A 20,703-nucleotide genomic window follows, 5' to 3' on the forward strand; every position below is an offset into this window, starting at 1 on the left:
TCAGTGAAGTTCATCATCTGTTATTCTCAGTCTTCACCCAAGGAAGTCAGAGTATCTTTCATTCCCACAACAACCTATGAGATAATTCTTATAGGATAGCCTAAGGGCTACTTCACCCAGGAATGTCCATTACTTGACATCATCATGACCCCATATGACACACAGTGACTGCAGTGAAAAAGCAAAGACTCTATGTGAAGATAAAGGAAGTTCAGTCTGTTATATCTCATTCAAACCCAAGAAGGCACTGATTGGTGCTGCCTGTGTGTGTAAACCTCATCAATAACTTTCTCAGCACCACCCAGTGATTTTTGTAGAACAGCACGGAGTTCCACCTGGATTTCTCACACCCAAGCCCAGCACTCTGGCATATACACTTAACACCTCTTCTTGGAAGAGAGGGATGGCCACTGTAGGGGATGCTCTGGTAGCATTTTGGCTAGACTACCATAATTTGCTTCTTCAGGGGCTTCCCTTGAAGGCTATTTGAAAACTTCAATTGATCCAGATTACAGCATTTCAGTTTCTCCAGAAATCAGATTTCTGACACTAGCTGCAGGGAGTTTATAATATCAAAATAAGTATTCGCCCCACTGGTTCTATATACGCCTCCAGGTTAACGTCAAGGTACTGGGTAATTTTACAGTCTGGATCGAGGATACTTAAGGGAGTATTTCTACTCTCCCATGTGCACCTCCATGAGCCTTAGAAACAAATACTAATAGTTCTGTCATTCTGCTGCCTAGCCACGGCAAAGAAGGCTTTTTCTGTAGTGGCCCCTCAACTGTGGAATTTGCTGGCTCCTAAACTTTTCCAGATTTGAGATGTTGCGGCATTTCTAGACTCATTTTTCCGCACAGACTTGTTGTTCCTGATGTATTTTGCTTTTGCATTATTCCACTGGCAGCAGTACGGAGTTATTCATCCTTGGTACTATTATTCTCCCGTTGCATTTTGTTAGTTTCAATTATCGTTCCCCCGCCTTCAGAGTTCTGCACTGGAAGGCAAGGTATAAAACTGCTGAATAAGTGAAACAAACAAACAAAAACTCCTACCGATTATCTACAAACCAGAAGACTGACTGGAAACCTTGGCCTGGTGTACGGCACCTGGTACTCGTGTAGATAAAATATTTCCCTCTGCAAGCATTTGGGTGGCCTCTTCTTTGGTGATTGCATGAAGGGGGGGGGGTTGCTCTTACATGGATAGGACTGCCACGACCAATCAGGAGTTGCTTTCCACATGGAGCGACACACACGCATTCCCCAATGTCTCCGACGGACGCCACGCAGGTAACGAGAACCAAGCCTCATTCCCACCCTCCACCATCTCACGCACACGTATGTAAGATCTCTCTCAATCCGGTGCTTCGTATGCCAAGTCAGGCTATTAGTCAACCTAGCCCCCATGCTGTCTACTCCGACTGGGGCCCAGGCAGGGGCTTTCCTAGGGCTGGTACTCAAATCATTTTCAGAAGAGTTCTTTATGGAGCTGGGGATTTTTTCCCTGCCAAGCGTCGATCGCTGTGCTGTGGCCGTCCTCCTCCCCCCCCCCGAGCCCACCCACCCCCTTTCAGGGAAATAATGAAGCGCTCCAGGAAATCCACATCTGTTGACACAGCATGTTCTCTGTGCCTACCCCGGCATCCCTTTCTCTGCACCAGCAGCAAAGAAATCTAAAACAAAGCTGCTTGGCAGACCTGAGTCAGATTGAGGTGACGAGAGAGGAGGTCCTAAAACTGATAGACAACTTAAAAACTGAAAAATCACCAGGCCCAGATGGCATACATCTGAGAGTTCTGAAAGAACTCAAATGTGAACTTGTAGATCTCCTGACAAAGATATGTAATCTTTCCTTAAAATCTGCCTCCATTCCTGAGGATTGGAAGGTAGCTAATGTCACTCCCATCTTTAAAAAGGGTTCCAGAGGAGATCCGGGAAATTACAGGCCAGTCAGTCTGACGTCGATACCGGGTAAATTGGTGGAAACCATTATTAAGGAAAGAATTAGTAGGCACATAGATGAACAAAACCTATTGAGGCAGACTCAACATGGGTTCTGTAAGGGAAGATCTTGTCTCACTAACCTGTTAATGTTCTTTGAGGGGGTGAACAAACATGTGGACAAGGGGGATCCAATAGATATTATTTACCTTGACTTCCAGAAAGCTTTTGATAAAGTTCCTCATCAAAGGCTCCTAAGTAAGCTCAAAAATCATGGGATAGAAGGACAAGTCCTTTTATGGATCAAAAACTGGCTAGTTCATAGAAAACAGAGAGTGAGTGTAGGTGGGCAATTTTCTCAGTGGAGGGTGGTAAGCAGTGGGGTACCACAGGGATCAGTACTTGGTCCACTGCTTTTTAACTTGTTCATTAATGATTTGGAGATGGGAGTAAGCAGTGAAGTGGCTAAATTTGCGGATGATACAAAGTTGTTCAAGGTGGTGAAAACCAGTGAGGATTGTGAGGCACTCCAAGGGGATCTGTCAAGGATGGGCGAGTGGGCGTCAACATGGCAAATGGGGTTCAATGTGGCCAAGTGCAAGGTGATGCACATTGGAGCCAAAAATCCTAAATATAAATACACATTGATGGGGTCTGAACTGGCAGAGACTGAGCAAGAGAGAGATCTTGGAGTTGTAGTGGATAACTCACTGAAAATGTCGAGACAGTGTGTGACTGCAATAAAGAAGGCCAATGCTATGCTGGGGATTATTAGGAAGGGTATTGAAAACAGATCAGCCAATATAATAATGCCCCTATATAAATCAATGGTGAGACCTCATTTGGAATACTGTGTGCAGTTCTGGGCACCACACCTTAAAAAGGATATTATAGCTTTGGAAAAAGTGCAGAAAAGGGCAACTCGAATGATAAAAGGGTTGGAACACTTTCCCTATGAGGAAAGGTTAAAGCGCTTAGGGCTCTTTAGCTTGGAGAAAAGACGACTGAGGGGTGACATGAACGAGGTTTATAAGATTATGCATGGGAAAGAGCAGGTAAAGAAAGAGGTACTTTTCTCCCTTTCTCACAATACAAGAACTCGTGGGCACTCCATGAAACTGCAGAGCGGTCGGGTTAGAACGGATAAAAGGAAGTACTTCTTCACCCAAAGAGTGATTAACACATGGAATTCACTGCCACAGGAAGTGGTGGGTGCTACAAGCATGGACGGCTTCAAAAGGGAATTAGATAAGCATATGGAGCAGAGGTCCATCAGTGGCTATTAGCCACAAGGTATAGCTAGGGGCTCTGGGGCAAGTGATGCTCTGGCTTCTTGGTGCTTGGGGGGGGGTCAACAGTGGGAGGGCTTCTAATGTCCTGGCCCCACTGCTGGACCTCCTGATGGCACTGGTATTTCTGGCCACTGTGTGACACAGAGTGTTGGACTGGATGGGCCTTTGGCCTGATCCAACATTGGCGTCTCTTATGTTCTTATGTTCTTATGACCCCTTCTGCCCACAGAGCTTGCACGCCACTGCAGAAGGCGGCTTGACTTCTCTTTGCCCCGGGGTTGATTATTCTCATCTTCTCATATGTATACGGGTCAGTCACTTAAGCTTGGCTTTCTCCGAGCTCCGACCAAAGCTCCCTCTAAGCGGTGGAGTCTTGTGAACAAAGATCCTACCTTGTGAGCAACCGGCATTGAAGCTGTGAGCGACAGATTTGGCTACTGCATAAATTAGTTTGCTCTGGAGCCGTCCCTTCCTGAGCTCAGGCAACAAATGTGTGAGCTGGAAGCTTAAAAAACGGTGAGCCAGCTCACACTGACTCAGCTTAGGGGGAACACTGGCTCCGACTCTCGAAAGCTGGTGCTGAAACAAACATAAGAACATAAGAACATAAGAACATAAGAACATAAGAACATAAGAACATAAGAACATAAGAACATAAGAACATAAGAACATAAGAGACGCCAATGTTGGATCAGGCCAAAGGCCCATCCAGTCCAACACTCTGTGTCACACAGTGGCCAGAAATACCAGTGCCATCAGGAGGTCCACCAGTGGGGCCAGGACATTAGAAGCCCTCCCACTGTTGACCCCCCCAAGCACCAAGAAGACAGAGCATCACTTGCCCCAGAGCCCCTAGCTATACCTTGTGGCTAATAGCCACTGATGGACCTCTGCTCCATATGCTTATCTAATTCCCTTTTGAAGCCATCCATGCTTGTAGCACCCACCACTTCCTGTGGCAGTGAATTCCAAGTGTTAATCACTCTTTGGGTGAAGAAGTACTTCCTTTTATCCGTTCTAACCCGACCGCTCTGCAGTTTCATGGAGTGCCCACGAGTTCTTGTATTGTGAGAAAGGGAGAAAAGTACCTCTTTCTCTACCTGCTCTTTCCCATGCATAATCTTATAAACCTCGATCATGTCACCCCTCAGTCGTCTTTTCTCCAAGCTAAAGAGCCCTAAGCGCTTTAACCTTTCCTCATAGGGAAAGTGTTCCAACCCTTTTATCATTCGAGTTGCCCTTTTCTGCACTTTTTCCAAAGCTATAATATCCTTTTTAAGGTGTGGTGCCCAGAACTGCACACAGTATTCCAAATGAGGTCTCACCATTGATTTATATAGGGGCATTATTATATTGGCTGATCTGTTTTCAATACCCTTCCTAATAATCCCCAGCATAGCATTGGCCTTCTTTATTGCAGTCACACACTGTCTCGACATTTTCAGTGAGTTATCCACTACAACTCCAAGATCTCTCTCTTGCTCAGTCTCTGCCAGTTCAGACCCCATCAAAAGTTGTTAAGTCTTTACGGTGCCACTGGACTTTTAGTTTTCTCCAGCTATCTCCACACTTCCACGGGCGGCGGTCTGACAAACTGTCAGCACTCGCTGTATGCCCCTCGCACTGGACAGAGATCACAGCTGCCAGCTCTGAATCTCACGCTGTCCACTGGAACGGTGTCTTGAGCATCGTATCGTGAACCCGCCCATCCTCGTGGTGTCAAAGTGAAGGGCTCCTCCGTGGTGGCACCCCACCCTAAGGAGCTCCCTCCCTCAGTTTCCCAGGCTCCTTCCCTTCTTAGCTTTTGGGCACCAGGTGAAAAAAGTTTCCGTCCTCCAAGGCATGGCGTTCCTGAGAGGTCTCCCATCCAAGCACAAACCTTTTCAGCTTTACGAATGCGGCTGGACTGAGTGGCCTTCTAACTACGCCCTCCTTCCAGTTATGTCCGGGGTTCCCTCTAAGCTGAGCCGGTGTGAGCTAGCTCACATTTTTTAGCCTCCAGCTCACACATTTTTGTCTGCGCTCAGGAAGGGATGGCTCCAGAACAAACTAATCTATGCAGCAGCCAAGTTGCCCGCTCACAACTTTCATGCCAGGAGCTCACAAAGTAGGATTTCTGCTCACAAGACTTCACAGCTTAGAGGGAACATTGGGTATGCAGGGGTCATTTTTGGGGGGGACGCCATCCCCCCGGGTGAGGTGCGGGAGGGCGGGGCCTGGAGCTCCCTGCTGGTGCCCGCTGGAGGTCGCCGCCGGCTGTGGGGAGGACACACTTCCGGTGATGTCAGGGGGTGTGGCATATGCTAATGAGTTATGCTAATGAGTCCCCCTAGCTCTTTTTCTACTAAATGACCCCTGGGTATGTCCCTCCTCTTCCCTCCTCCCCTCTCCATTTCAGTCCCGATTCAGTTTTTGTCTAATTATGGGGGGGGGGGGAGGAAACGACACACACCATATTTATGGTATATATGGAATACATCCACAGAGGAAATCATCTGTCTAATTACTATACGTTACTCCGGTCACAGAGCTGGGTTTTGCATTTTAAAGTTCCTATCTACACTAATAAAAATAAAACTGGACTCAGAGCATCTCACGTCCTTCCTTCCAACACAGACCACTTCCAAAATGAACACCCCAGCCAAGACATTTCTCAGCGGGATACGGTAAATTGAAATGACACTGATGCATTTAACCGTCCTCAGTTCTGCTTGCCGGGGACTCGGCAAGCCAGAGCTTGCCAGCAACACAGATTTAATGCCCACAGATAATGCCATAACGATGCAGACTCTCTTTCCCATCCCCATAATTTGCCATAGCCCATTAAGTGTGCGGCATCTCTGCAGTTATTGCCCGTGGGGATGTCTGTCAGCAGACAAGCGTAGCCAACTCCTCCGGGCACGCTGTCAAACCGGAACTGGACTTCAGGCATTTTAATGCCTTCGGGAAGCCAAAGTCAGTCCCGCTCCAGCTGTTCCTCATCCTGAATTTGATAACAACTTCTCTCCCAAGCAAAGGTCTGTGTGAGCACACTGATAGCTACTGGGTTGGAAGCTCCCAACTTCCTGCCGGCCCAAGGAGGAGGAGGGCTGTTCTTCCTCCAGTCTCCTTCACACAGCAGCGCCTCTAGCCAATGTGCCTTATTGCCCATGCAAGTCCCCCGATCCACAGCATATCTCAGGGATCACCAACTTTTCCGAGCTTGTGGGCACCTACGGAACTCTGACAAAGCCTGTGGGCGTAGCCACAAAATGGCTGACACAAAATGGCTGACACAAAATGGCTGCCACCACTTAGCTTCAGGCACCCAGTGCAGATTCTTGTGCTGTTGTGGCAGCTGCTAGCAAAACAACCTTTTTAAAAATCTGCACAGCCCATCAGAAGCCTTGCTGGGCAAAAGCCCCACCTGGAACAACCAACTTTCTAAAAACACCTGCGGGTGCCAGGAAAAGTGTTGGCAGGTGCCATGGACCCCCGGCATATCCTAAGGAGGGATGATCTGTTTCTGCCAGCGGAAAACTGGCACGATCCAACCCAGTATGTCTTAATGAGGGAAATGATGTACAATGCAATCTTATGCAGAGTTACTCCAGTCTGCAAGAGGCTTAGGTCAGAGTAACTCTCCATAAGATTCCGCTGACAATGCTTTTCTTACTTGTGCCATCCACAGAAGTCCTTCCATGGAACACATGAGGCTGCTTTATACTGAATCAGACCACTGGTCTAGCAAGGTCCATATTGTCTACTCAGGACTGGCATTAGTTCTCCAGGGTCTCAGACAGAGGTCATTCACACCACCTCCTGCCTGGTCCTTTTAACTGGAAGATGCTGGGAATTGAACCAGGGACCTTCTGAATGCCAAGCAGATGCTCTACCGCTGAGCCACGGCACCTCCCACCAATCCACTGCGGCTCCACGTGGGCCTCATCCCACCGAATGCTTTGTTAGGCCCTCGTTCCTTGGAATGAACCACCTCTCTCGCTCACCTCCAGGCAGATAATGGCTCCTTGGTGCTCTTTGATCACCCTCAGCTGCTCGCCGGTCACGATGTTCCACGTCCGAATGGTGTAATCAGTGCTGCCCGAAAAGAGTTCCCTGTTCGGAGCATCAAGTATAAGGCATAGGATGGCCCCAGTGTGTCCCAGCAGAGTCTGGTGGCAACGCCCGCTGGACACCCACCAGACCTTGACCGTGCAGTCTGTGCTTCCCGTCACCAGGAAGTCCTTGCTTAATTTCTCTTCCTCTGACTCCTCCCCTTCGGAATCCTCGAGGAGATCCTTGGAGGAGTAGAGAGCCAAAGTCAGGACACAGTTCCGATGGCCCCGGAACTCCTGGATCGGCTTCTCTTTGTCCACGCTCCAGCAGCGTGCTGTTCGGTCATAGGAGCCGCTGAAGAGATAGTCCTTGGAAACCAGGATCCTGGGGGGAGGAGGGGGAGGAAGTAAGCTGAGGATCAAATGTCATAGAATAGAATCCCAGAGTTGGAAGGGGCCGTACAGGCCATCTAGTCCAGCCCCCTGCTCAATGTAAGATCAGCCTAGAGCATCCCTGATAAGCGTTTGTCCAGCCGCTGCTTCAAGACTGCCAGGGAGGGGGAGTTCACCACCTCCCTGGGCAGCTGGTTCTGCTGTTGCACGACTCTTACTGTCGAAAAGTTTTTCCTAAGATCCAGCTGGTACCTTCCCGCCCTTAATTTAAACCCATTAATTGGGAGTCGTGTCCTCTGCTGCCCACAGGAACAGCTCCCTGCCCTCCTCGAAGGGAAAGCCCTTCAGATACTTCAAGAGAGCAATCATGCCCCCCCCTCAACCTCCTCTTCTCCAGTCTGAACATTCCCAAGTCCCTCAACCCTTCCTCATAGGGCTCAGTCTCCTTCTCCTTCTTTCTATTCATCCATCTTCTTTTCTCTGTCCCAAGTGTCTTTCAATTTCTTTGACTTATCCTCATAGCATTTGCAATTCCCGACTCTTAAATCGCTTACATAGTCTGCCTTGCAATCTTTTCAACACATCGAACTGTATCCTCATAGCATCTGTAATTCCCAACTCTTAATCGCTTACATAGTCTGCCTTGCAATCTTTTCAACACATCGAACTGTGAACTACACACAGTAGCCTACAAGATATACTGGGCTAGTTTCTTCCATTTGCAGCTTCGAGCTCATTCTTCCGGGGACTTCTCCTCTATTTTCAGTTTAACCAAGTGGGTAGCAGAAATTCTAGGGCTGACTGCTTACTCTAATACCTCAAACTTAACGGTCAGTAACAATGACTGCACGTATGCACCCAGTGGCCATGCAGTGGCTGCCTGAAAGATCACAACAGGCGCAACTACAAGAGGGGCTGTCTGGGGTTTGGTTTTAAATTGTGGAGTTTTACCTGTGACTTATAAGCCACCTTGAGCCATGAGAAAATGCAGGTTACAAATATCCAAATAAATAAATAAAAATACATCTGACCACATGTCAAGGAGAGTTCTCTCGCTGTTCTTTAACTCCTGAGCAACACGGTAAGCGAGTGATGGAAGTGGTCAAATGCAACTCACTGCATATCTGAAACTCAGAGATGACCACCCCCTAATGAAGTCGCAATAGCACAAGGATAAGCTTGCAAATGGTCACCCCGGGCCTAACAGCGTGCAAAGGTCATCGTTTTCCCATAAAATTTATTGCTTTTGGTACCTTTTTGGTCCCAGGCTCCCAGAAAGGGACACTTATTCCTCATGATTAAAATGTGCAAGTTTAGTATCAGAGCACCTGGCTTGAAGCTTCTCTGGGGGTAATCAAAAGTGAGGCAGATTTCCAAAACTTTAAAAAAATACAGCTTTTAAAAAATCCCTAGCTGTGTTATACAGCTGTATCCTTTCACTCGTAACTGGATGCTTTGCAAACTCTTTATCAGGTGTATCTGTTACCAACTCGTTTGAGTCTCTTCTCCCGCACCCTTTCCTCTGGAATGTCATTCACAGCAGCAGATTTGGTTCAGTTTTCTTCTTGTGAGCTTTCTTGTCATTCCCCCATCCCTAGACTATAGCTATGTCAGCAGTATTATTATTAGGATAACCAATCACACCAGCAAGAACACGCGAAGGAGAGATTTACACTGCCTGTTTATGCACAGGGGAAATTATTCGTTAGAAAAGGAGACAGGAGTGAGAATTCAAGTGGAATCAGGTTATAGATAGACAAGGAAGGGAGAGAAATCTAGAAGACTATTTAATTTTTTATTGGCATTATTTATAGTCCCCCTTTCTCACCAGGACTCCAGGCGGTTTACGCAAAGTGAGTCAACACAATCAACCAAATGGGACATTGAATAAGCAATGAAATAGGATTTGGGCTGCAGGACCAACCAGAGGTCCGAAAAATGGAACTGAAGCACAGCCTAAGTGTTAAGAGAGACAGTTCAGTGTAGTAGTTAGGAGCGCGGACTCTAATCTGGGAGAACTGGGTTTGATTCCCCACTCCTCCACATGCAGCTGCTGGCGTGACCTTGGGTCAGTTACAAGTTCTCTCAAAGCTGTTCTCTCAAGGGCAGTCCTCGAGAGAGCTCTCTCAGCCCCACCTACCTCACAGGCTGTCTGTTGTGGGGAGGGGAAGGAGATTGCAAGCCAACCTGAGACTCCTTTGGGTAGTGAAGTGTGGGGTATAAATCCAATCTCTGCTCTTCTTCTTCTTAACAATGCACATTAAATGATGCAAGACTACACAGCAGGATTCAGCTTCTAGCAAACTATTACACAAAAGGATCCAACCTACAGCAAACTATACACAGTAGTACAGACCACAGTTCCCAAAAATGTATCCAATTTATCTTTATAAAGACTCGGGTCTACCTACCTGTTCACAATGGAGGTGTGCCCTCGGTAAACTGCCAGGCACTGGCCGGTCATTACATCCCACTTCCGAATGGTGTGATCCGCGCTACACGTGAAGGCCGCTTCGTTTTCTAGGTGGCAAAAAGTGATGTAGCTTTCATGCCCTACAAACGATACACAGATCAATGAAAACAACACAGTGGGAACTTCTGCTGAAAGGGCATCAAATGTGGCTGGACCTCTTTAGTTTTAAGCCAGATGACAATTTACACCACAGAACGGAAAGGGCTCTTCAGGTGTATCGGCATTACAAAATTAGGCCAGTTTTATGCACCATGTTAAACGTCAGAATGTATCTCAGTGGATTCTTATGAAGCTCAGTTAAGGGCCGAGTACCCCGCTCACAGGAGCTGTGGTGGCTCAAGTGGTTAAGAGGCTGAACTGCAGGCTGTGGGAGGTCGGTAGTTCAGCAGTTCGAGACCCGAGTGCGCCGCATGACGGAGTGAGCTCCCGTCTCTAGTTCCAGCTCCTGCCAACCTAGCAGTTCGAAAGCAAGAAATTGCAAGTAGATAAATAGGTACCACTTCGGTGGGATGGTAACAGCGTTCCGTGCGCCTTAGTGTTTAGTCATGCCGCCCACATGGCCACGGAAACGTCTTCGGACAGCGCTGGCTCTTCGGCTTGGAAACGGAGATGACCACCGCAACCCTAGAGTCGGATTCGACTGGCTTTCGAGCAAGGGAACCTTTACTTTTTATTCTGCTCACAAAACTACAGTCCCCAAGGCAGAGGGGGGGAGGGAAGCTATTAGTGGTCGAAAGTGATGCCAAGGCTCAGTCAAGTTATGAAGAACCTGTGGGGTTTTCAAGACGAGAGAGGAACTGAGGTGGTTTGCCTTTGCCTGCAACCCGGCACTTCCTTGGTAGTCTCCCATCCAACTAAAAACTTGAGACAATCCTGCTTTAGCTTCTGAGCTCTGATGACATAGAACTAGCCATGGCCTCTCTCTGCATAGCAACCCTGGACTTCCTTGGGGGTCTCCCAATCAAGTACCAGCCAGGGCTGACCCTGCTCAGCTTCCAAGATTGGATGAGATCAAGCTGCTAACCAGGACTTAGCAAAAAAGCTCTTAAGCCAGTTTTAAATTCATGGAGTAGAAATGTCCTAAAGACTGCTAAGAAACAGGTATTAAATGTTCACCAAGGGCACCTGCTTTCACCTCTACGTTTCTCCTAGAACCTCCCGTAAACGTACCAGTACATTCTAAAACTACCATGCAAACGGGTGAACACTATGCGTCCCTCCACCGTCCTACTGAGTTCAGTGCCTACTCCCAGCTAAACTCTGATAGGGATTGAATCCTGCGATGGTTTAATATTAAATTCCTTGTTCTCTGTGCGGCAAGAAGGCAGTCTCTACACAGGAGACCTCGAACAATTTACACATTGGTAATCTGAGCATTTTCTGACTCAAGCACAGAAATGCTTTCTTTGTTTTGATAATCTAATCCCACCAATCCACAAACTTCTTGCCTAACAGGTTTTCCTTCAGTGTAGGCCTCCACATTCCTTAGTTGCCTTGAGGTCAGTCTATGGGGAATCGTATTTAAAGCGGTATCTCTCGCTCCTCCGGTAGATGGAAAACAATCCTCCAGCTCACATTGAAGCGGTTTTTATCGGCGGGGGGGGGGGCAAGGGGGCTGTTTATTCAGCTGCAGAGACTCACGTTGTCCCAACTAAATGGATTCTTTCGACTGACTGAGGTATCAAGGATACTCCGGGAGGACAAAAATAAAAACTACATTGTCGGTGAAAAGCGAAACTGTGCAGCAAAGCATAGGAGAGATCTGCTGTGTCTTGTTCCAAGGAGAGAACAAATACAAACAGATGCAATTGGCTACTCATCTGGGGCAAGTCTGCGGTTGCCAGATCCAGGTTGGGAAAGTCCAGGTGATTTGGGGGTGGAGCCTGGGGAGGACAGGGAACTCAGTGGAGTATAATGCTATGGAGTCCGCCCACCCTCCAAAGCATCCATTTTCTCCAGGGGAACGGACCTCTGTCATCTGGAGATGAGCAGTACTTCTGGGAGATCCCCAGGTCCCACCTGAAGGGTGGCATCTCTAGGCGAGCCACAGTGCCCTAGAGCCGAGCACACAGGCGGCAATGCCCCCCCACGGCAGTACCCCATGCCTTCCATTAGCTCATCCCCACAGCTGGAACGAATGCCACAGGGCCGACGGATGATAGTTGTTTGCAGGGCTTTTTTTGTAGAAAAAGTCCAGCAGGAACTGATTACCATAATAGGCCACACCCAGCAGCAGAAACTCATTAGCATATTAGGCCGCATTCCCATGTTACCAGAAGTTTGGTCATCCAGCCACACCCACCTTTTGCTTGTTATTCTGTTTACCTTGTTTGTTGTCCAAACCCAGGGCTTTTTTGTAGCAGGAACTCCTTTGCATGTTAGGCCACACACCCCTAATCTAGCCAATCCTAATGTTGGATGTGGCCTATTATGCTAATGAGTTCCTGCTGGGCGTGGCCAACTTGGGAGCCAGCCGGAACTCCGTTCCTGTGCGTTCCTGCCCAAAAATAGCCCTGGTTGTTTGCTTGTATGTTCAGTGCTGTCAAGTCACTTCCAACGTATGGCAACCCTCCAAATGAATGTCCTCCAAAACATCCCATGGTTGACAGCCTTGCTCGGGTCTTGCAGAGCATGACTTCCTTTAGTTTCGTATCCTTCCAAAAGGAGCAGCTCCCCCCACCCCCCAATTAGCTCTTGCTGGCTCAAAACAAAAACTTGCGTCTGGACTCTTATCTGGGAGAACCGGGTTTGATTCCCCACTCCTCCATTTGCAGCTGCTGGATGACCCTGGGCAAGCCATAGCTCTGTCAGAGCTGTTCTCTCAAGGACAGTCCTGTCAAGAGCTCTCTCAGCCCCGCCTACCTCCCAGGGTGTCTGTTGTGGGGAGGGGAAGGGCAAGGAGTTTGTAAGGCACCCTTAGACTCCGACTGAAGATCGGAGTATAAATCCCATCTCCTCCTCTTCTCCTCCTCCTCCTCCTCCATTAGAGATACCCAGGGGCACTGCATTTCCGCCTTTTACCATTAGATTTGCTGAATTTCTGCAGCCGCTTGTTGAAGGTGAATCTGATTAACCTGGGGGAGGGGGCCGTGGCTCAGCTCCGTGATTTATGGAGGGAAAAGCCACCTAAACTATGTCCTGTCAGTCCCAGCCCAGGGTCCAAGAGCACGGACGAAGTATCTACTCATGGTGCTTTCATAATCCCTACTATCTTTCGGCTATGGTCCTGCAGAGTGCAGGAGGTTGGACTACATTACCTGCAAGGTCCCTTCCAACTCTAACATTCTATGATTCTATGATCTGCATCTGTCTTCCCGTGTACGGAACATTCACTCAATTGGTACTCATCTCTTAGTTAAAAGATTACACTCTCTACTGCCTTGCAGGTCTCTACTACAGGTACCAGGGGTCATTTCGTAGAAAAAGAGCTAGGGGAACTCATTAGCATAACTCATTAGCATATGCCACACCCCCTGACATCAGGGGCCCAGCGGTGGACCTGCAAGGCCAGCGGGAGTGCAAGGAAGCCCCGCGAAGGCCCTCCCTGGCCCCAGGCAGGCAGGGGTGGGGAGAGGCAGGGAGGAAGCAACTTACCCTCCCTCTTCTCCTGCCTCCTCCTGGCTGAATGAGGGCTGGAAGCGGGGCAGCCGGAAGCAGGGGGCGGGGTTTCGTCATGTGCCCCACCCCCCTGCACCTCACCTGGGGGAACTGCGTTCCCCCGCGTCCCCCCCGAAATGACCTCTGCAGGTACCACTGTCTCCACCGAGCATCTAAGTCTCTTCCCTCGCCTCTGCATCCAAACACTTTCTTGAAACACATCTCTTCCTTCTGGCTTTTCCCTCGATTGATCTTCCTTTCCTTTTACCTTGTTTATCATTCCTCCCTAATGTGTTGTGTCTTCTCTTTTATTAGATTTGTAAGCCTGCAGGCAGGGCCAAGCGAGGAAAAGTGGTATTTAGAGTTATTTTATTGTTTGGTTTTAATTTGAAACGTGTTAATTATGACTTGACAGCTGCCTCGAGCAGGACATTAATTTTATTTTTAATTCAGTTTTACTTAACCAAGGCATTTTTGGTACATTATAAATAATTGCAACCCTGAAAGAGCACCCTGCAAGGGTTCTAGAAGAACAGAAACTTTTTTTTTAACAGAGATTTTTTAAGTCTTAAAGAAACTGGGACAGGCAGGCACACAACAGCTTGCCAGATTCTATGAGGCTACTACAGTTGTATTGACATTAGTATCATCAGAACGGACCAGAACTTAGAAGGGGCTGTATCTAATGTGCTGTAGGAACACAGACCATACGCTCAGACATCTTTGTGCTTAACAAAGAACTATTTGCTTATAAACAGCTAAAAGGGATCTCCAAACTTTTTGAGCTTTTGGACATCTTCGGAATTCTGACACAGTATGATGGGCGCAGCCACAAAATGGCTGCCAAAAAAGGCGGAGCCAGCCACAAAATGGCTGCCAAAAAAGGCGGAAACCAGCCACAAAATGGCTACTGCAGCTTACTTTCAGTCACGCAGTGAAGATCCTTGTGCTGCGTTGGCACCTCCTGCCAAAGCAGTATTTTTAAAAATCTGCACAGCCAATCAAATTTCTCATGGCCAATTAGAAGCCTTGCTGGGCAAAAGCCCCACTTGGCACTGCCCACTTTCTAAGAGCACTCAGCAGGCCCCAAGAAAGGTGCTCGCAGGCACCGCGGCATCCGCAGGAATCTCGCTGGAGCTCCCCTAGTCTAGACTATCTAGAGGGAAAAGACCAGGGCAATCAACAACAAAACCTCTCTTAGCCCTGCTTACATTTTAGACCTAGCTCTTCCTGTGTCATAAAGAATATTGCTGAGGGGGAAAATACCTTAAGACAGGTAGGGATGCCGTCCTCCAGGTGGGACCCGGGGATCCCACCTGGATCAGTACTTGGTCCACTGCTTTTTAACTTGTTCATTAATGATTTGGAGTTGGGAGTAAGGAGTGAAGTGGCTAAATTTGCGGATGACACGAAGTTGTTCAGGGTGGTGAAAACCAGTGAGGATTGTGAGGCACTCCAAAGGGATCTGTCAAGGATGGGCAAGTGGGCGTCAACATGGCAAATAGGGTTCAATGTGGCCAAGTGCAAGGTGATGCACACTGGAGCCAAAAATCCTAAATATAAATACACATTGATGGGGTCTGAACTGGCAGAGACTGATCAAGAGCGAGATCTTGGAGTTGTAGTAGATAACTCACTGAAAATGTCGAGACAGTGTGTGACTGCAATAAAGAAGGCCAATGCTATGCTGGGGATTATTAGGAAGGGTATTGAAAACAGATCAGCCAATATAATAATGCCCCTATATAAATCAATGGTGAGACCTCATTTGGAATACTGTGTGCAGTTCTGGGCACCACACCTTAAAAAAGATATTATAGCTTTGGAAAAAGTGCAGAAAAGGGCAACTCGAATGATAAAAGGGTTGGAACACTTTCCCTATGAGGAAAGGTTAAAGCGCTTAGGGCTCTTTAGCTTGGAGAAAAGACGACTGAGGGGTGACATGATCGAGGTTTATAAGATTATGCATGGGAAAGAGCAGGTAGAGAAAGAGGTACTTTTCTCCCTTTCTCACAATACAAGAACCCGTGGGCACTCCATGAAATTGCTGAGCGGTCGGGTTAGAACGGATAAAAGGAAGTACTTCTTCACCCAAAGAGTGATTAACACATGGAATTCACTGCCACAGGAAGTGGTGGCGGCTACAAGCATGGACAGCTTCAAAAGGGAATTAGATAAGCATATGGAGCAGAGGTCCATCAGTGGCTATTAGCCACAAGGTATAGCTAGGGGCTCTGGGGCAAGTGATGCTCTGTCTTCTTGGTGCTTGGGGGGGGGGTCAACAGTGGGAGGGCTTCTAATGTCCTGGCCCCACTGCTGGACCTCCTGATGGCACTGGTATTTCTGGCCACTGTGTGACACAGAGTGTTGGACTGGATGGGCCTTTGGCCTGATCCAACATTGGCGTCTCTTATGTTCTTATGACAATTGGGGAGGGGAGGGGCAGGGTACAATGCCATAGAGTCCACCCTTCAAAGCAGGCATTTTCTCCAGGGGAGCTGTGCTATCTTGGCTGGGGCCCACCAAGACTATACACGAGAAGCTAGAAACACGGTCCAAAATCCAGGTCAGTAACAAAGCCAGAGGTCGGATAGCCGGGAAGTCAAGTCAAGATTGCAAGTTTCCAAGGACCACGAGCGGCTGCTGCACACTCAGAGGCAGGTCTGATGACACAGAGCTGCCGCTGCACTGAAGCAGCAGCACGGAGGGTTTTTGAACAGGTCCTTCCTTCCCTGGGAGCTGAGTTTGCAGAGGCTTACAGTTCTTCCCCTGGCCTCTGCAGGAGCTGCAGCCTGGAACTCCTTCTTCGCTCCTGCATGGTGCCCGACGTCTCTGGGGCACTCGGGAGAACTTGGCCTCGGGGAGTCTGGCCTCGGGGTGTCTGCAGCTGGGGGTGCTGGGCCAGGCTCAGGATCGGCCTCTCCTTCTGGCTGCACCTCTTGTGCGGCTGCTGGGGACTCTTCCTCCTCAGGGACTGTTGGGGGTTCTTCCTCTGGGCTGACTCCAGAGGAGGTTGAGTTGCTCCCTGCCTCTTCCTCCTCTGGGGAGGAGTCAGCCTCAGCCGGACCAGTGCCCACGACAGGAGCTGATCTCTGTCAGCTGGAGATCAGTTGCAAAAGTGGGCGAGCCCCTGGCCCCACCTGGAGGCTGGGAACCCTAAGGGACTCTATGGCATTGCACACGCACACCCCGAGGTCCCTGTCCTCCCTAGGCTCCACCCCCAAATCCCTGTCCTCTCTAGGCTCCACCCCCAAATCTCTAGGAGTTTCCCAATCTGGAGCTGGCAACCCTGTACCCCCCAACTCCACCGGTGGCCGGGGGGGACCCTAAGACAGCGTCTCAGGGTCAGGACCTGTAACAAAGGGCACGTTGACTCTACCTTGAAAATGGCCCCTGCATTGGCTGTCCGCAGTGCTCCAGAGTCGCGCGGTGCCGTCTTCGCTGCCGGTCAGCAGCCACTGCCCATCGGGGCTGAGGCTGAGCCAGTTGATTCCTCCCTGGTGATCTGTGCAAACTTTCAGGGCCGAGCTGCTGCCCCCCATCCTGCGGGCTCCACCGCGAGGCCAGGCCTCTACACTGTACTAGGGATGGGCGTAAGCCCCACAGCAGCGCGCGGCCTTCATTAAGACCACTTCAGCGGCCATCGCTGGAGCACAGAGGCGGCAGGTATCCGAAGAAGGGAGCCGCGACTCACGAGAGATCATCCCCTGCCACAAGTCCTGTTAGTCTTTAAGGTGCTGCTGGGCGCTTGCTCTTTTCTAAAGCCGCGGGGATGTGGGTGCCTGCAAAAGAAAAGAAAGAGAAGAAAAGGCATAAGGATCAAAGCAGAGGGGTCTCTCTGGCTGTCTTGCCGTGCCGTCCTGCACAGAGTCACCCTCTCCTACGTCCACTGAAGTCAGTGGGAGTCTCACTGGCCGTCTTTAAGCAGTCGCTGGACAAACACTCATCAGCAGGGCTTCTTTTTCGGGGGGAACACGCCGGAATGGAGTTCTGGAACCACTTCGACAAAATTCTTTTAAAAATGTTTAGAAGTTCATGAGTTTCCAGTATGCAGACTGAAGACTTTGTTTCCCTCTTGAGAGTTCTGGCTCCTCTTTTTCCAAAAGGAAAAGAAAAGCCCTGCTTGTCAGGGATACTCTAGGCCAGTGATGGCAAACCTTTTAGAGACCGAGTGCCCACACTGCGACCCAAAACCCACTTATTTATCGCAAAGTGCCAACACGGCAATTTAACCTGAATACTGAGGTTTTACTTTAGAAAAAAACAACCCATACATTAACTTAAGATGGTCCAAACAAATAAAGGAAAGCAATCCCAAATGCTTTCATTTACTTAAAATTATTTCGCAGAGAATTCGACACTTTAATGATGGTCTAGGCCTGGCTGGGGCGATGGCACGCGTGCCCACAGAGAGGGCTCTGAGTGCCACCTCTGGCCCCCGTGCCATAAGTTTGCCACCACTGCTCTAGGCTGATCCTGCATTGAGCAGGGGGCTGGACTGGATGCCCCCTAGGACCCCTTCCAACTCTGTGATTCTAGGATCCTATGATGAGTGTAACTCCACTTAGGATTGCAGCATCAGACACCTAACTGGATTGCACTAACCAGAACCTCTGCCATGATGGAGGAGGAAGAGGAGGTTGGATTTATACCCTGCCCTTCACTACCTGAAGGAGTCTCAGAGTGGCATACAAACCTCTTTACATTCCCCTCCCCACAACAGACACCCTGTGAGGGAGGTGGGGCTAAGAGAGCTCTTTCAATAACTACTCTTTCAAGAACAGCTCTGAGAGAACTATGGCTTGCCCAAGGTCATCCAGCAGCTGCAAGTGGAGGAGTGGGGAATCAATCCTGGTTCTCCCAGATTAGAGTCCGCACACTTAACCACTACACCAAACTGGCTCGAGCTAGCCAGTACCTCACAAGATAAAGTCAATGATCACTGCAGACCTAAGCTGTTATACTCTTCTAAGGCCATTAACTTTAATGCACTTGGAAGGGTGTGACTCTGCTAAGGATTTCACTGTATATGTGGTTCTTGTTATTGCTCAAGAACCAAGAGGGCCTTTCAGCTTTCTTTGCCCCCAAAATGCAGCAGCACTGAAAGAGCTACTGCAACTGTATCATCTTACACTTTTCAATATCTGTTTATGACATAGACTGCTACTGCAATATAATGTTATTCTAGAAGAGTAGAATGTTTATTCCTGTGGCCATCACTAACTCCTCTGGCAGCGAATTCCATATTTTAACCACTCTCTGTGTAAAGTAGTATTTCCTTTCGTCTGTCCTGAACCTACTGCCCATCAGCTCCATTGGATGCCCTTGAGTTCTAGTGTTTTGGAAGAGGGAAGTAGTTCCATCCAGTGTCCCGCCCCCACTCATCAATAAACCACCCCATGCCCTCAAACAGCGACTGCCGTTCTCAGAAGCACCCTGCCACTTAAAACAAGAAAGATAATTATGACGTTAATCCAACATTCCAATTAAAGCCAAGGTTTACGTGGACTCCGCGCCAAAGAAATCAAAGTTCTGTGTCGTGCAGATGCAAATATCAGGCATACAGTTATTTTGCATAAATTCCTTCTGCTTCCAAGGTCTAGGTTTTCAAAACGCTTGGAATTCTTTGGCCGGGGCTAAGGGGGGGTGGAAAGACTATGGATAGTGAGAAGACGTGGGCCGGGAAGGCGCAAACTCAACGCCACTTCGCATTCTAAAAATTCCTGCATGGAAAGGAGAAAAAAAAGAAGGGCATAAAAGCACTTCCTGCAGTTAATCTCCGTGGAGAGGGGAGCTGCAGTGGATGGTGTCCCCCCCAGTCATTGTGTCACCCTTGCCTATTCTACAGACTTTCGGCTGCAAAGAGAAAACAGGGTGCTGCTTTCGTAGAAATCACCACTCTGAAAGGCTCTCCCTGAGTCTTGGCAAAGACTACACAATTCATCAAACCAAACACAGCCCACAAGCAATGCATGGGTGGCTCAATAAATTTCCTGTTTTGCTGCCTGCCTGGGTCTGCAAAAAACCCCACAAAGCCCAGTTGTGAAGTACAATACACTTTTCACAATTTTGAAATTCCTTACCTGTAATTTTTTTGGGGGGTTGCGAGAAGGCGGTCGGGATCCTGGATGTTCCTGCACCGATTGTTGAACAGACGGGTGAAGGTACACGGTATGTTCTGTTCCAGCAGAGAGGGATGGCAAAAGGGAGAAAATGTAAGGCCTCATTCCAGTTCCTCATACTGGGATACCTGGTTAATATAGTTTTGCCCAGTCATAGAAGTGTGATACCGGAGTGCAGTAAATAAATCTCCCAAGAAGTATATTTCAAGAAAGGTAAACTTACATTTTTCCAAGTCGATCCAGTTCACATTCAGGCTGCAATCGAAAGGAGAGAGAGAGGCCTCATCTAAAGACTCCTTTCCCTATCACAAATGGCCAGCTTATCTAGCATCGTGTGTGTGTATGGGATTATGAGGGCATTGTTTCTACAGGGGAGACTTGCAGAGACATGTGTCTCCATGGAAAGCCATGTGAAGTCAGAGTAAAGGACAAAGGGAGACGTTTTCAAGCGGAGGCTGGACGACCATCTTTCGGGTATGTTGTAGGGCTGTCTTTCGGCTATGCTCCTGCAGAGGCAGGGGGTTGGACTAGATGACCTGCAAGGTCCCTTCCAACTCTAACATTCTATGATTCCATGAAAGAAGGAGTCAGAGGGCAGCTCCCAGGTGAAGACAAAGAGGCATCTCATTCAAAGAGATAACACCTAGACACCCTTAGAGTGACGTTGTGCCCCCCAATGCCCAGGCATGCTGAATCGTGTCTTACTGTAGAAGTAAAGTATTCCATACACCATGAAGAGACAAATTAAGGCCCCGGTCATACGGGCCAGAAAATGCGGGGGGGGGGTGGCTGTTTGCCCTGGGGCAAAATAATGCACGGTTGCACGAGCAGACGTCCCGTGGAGGTCCC

The 20,703-nt window shown here is 48.7% G+C and overlaps 1 protein-coding gene across 1 annotated transcript; it reads right to left on the minus strand.

The window, feature by feature from the left end:
- Window positions 1–7,179: 7,179 nt before the first annotated feature.
- Window positions 7,180–17,274, minus strand: WDR86 (WD repeat domain 86). Its single transcript, XM_015421042.1, has 3 exons — window positions 17,112–17,274; window positions 10,074–10,215; window positions 7,180–7,654 (listed from the first exon to the last, which is right to left on the minus strand). Exons 1-3 carry the CDS (start codon window positions 17,272–17,274, stop codon window positions 7,180–7,182), a joined length of 780 nt encoding a protein of 259 aa, XP_015276528.1.
- Window positions 17,275–20,703: the final 3,429 nt, after the last annotated feature.

Source organism: Gekko japonicus, unplaced genomic scaffold (genome assembly GCF_001447785.1).
Source record: "Gekko japonicus isolate JY-2015 unplaced genomic scaffold, Gekko_japonicus_V1.1 scaffold5160, whole genome shotgun sequence".
Lineage (NCBI taxonomy): Eukaryota > Metazoa > Chordata > Lepidosauria > Squamata > Gekkonidae > Gekko > Gekko japonicus.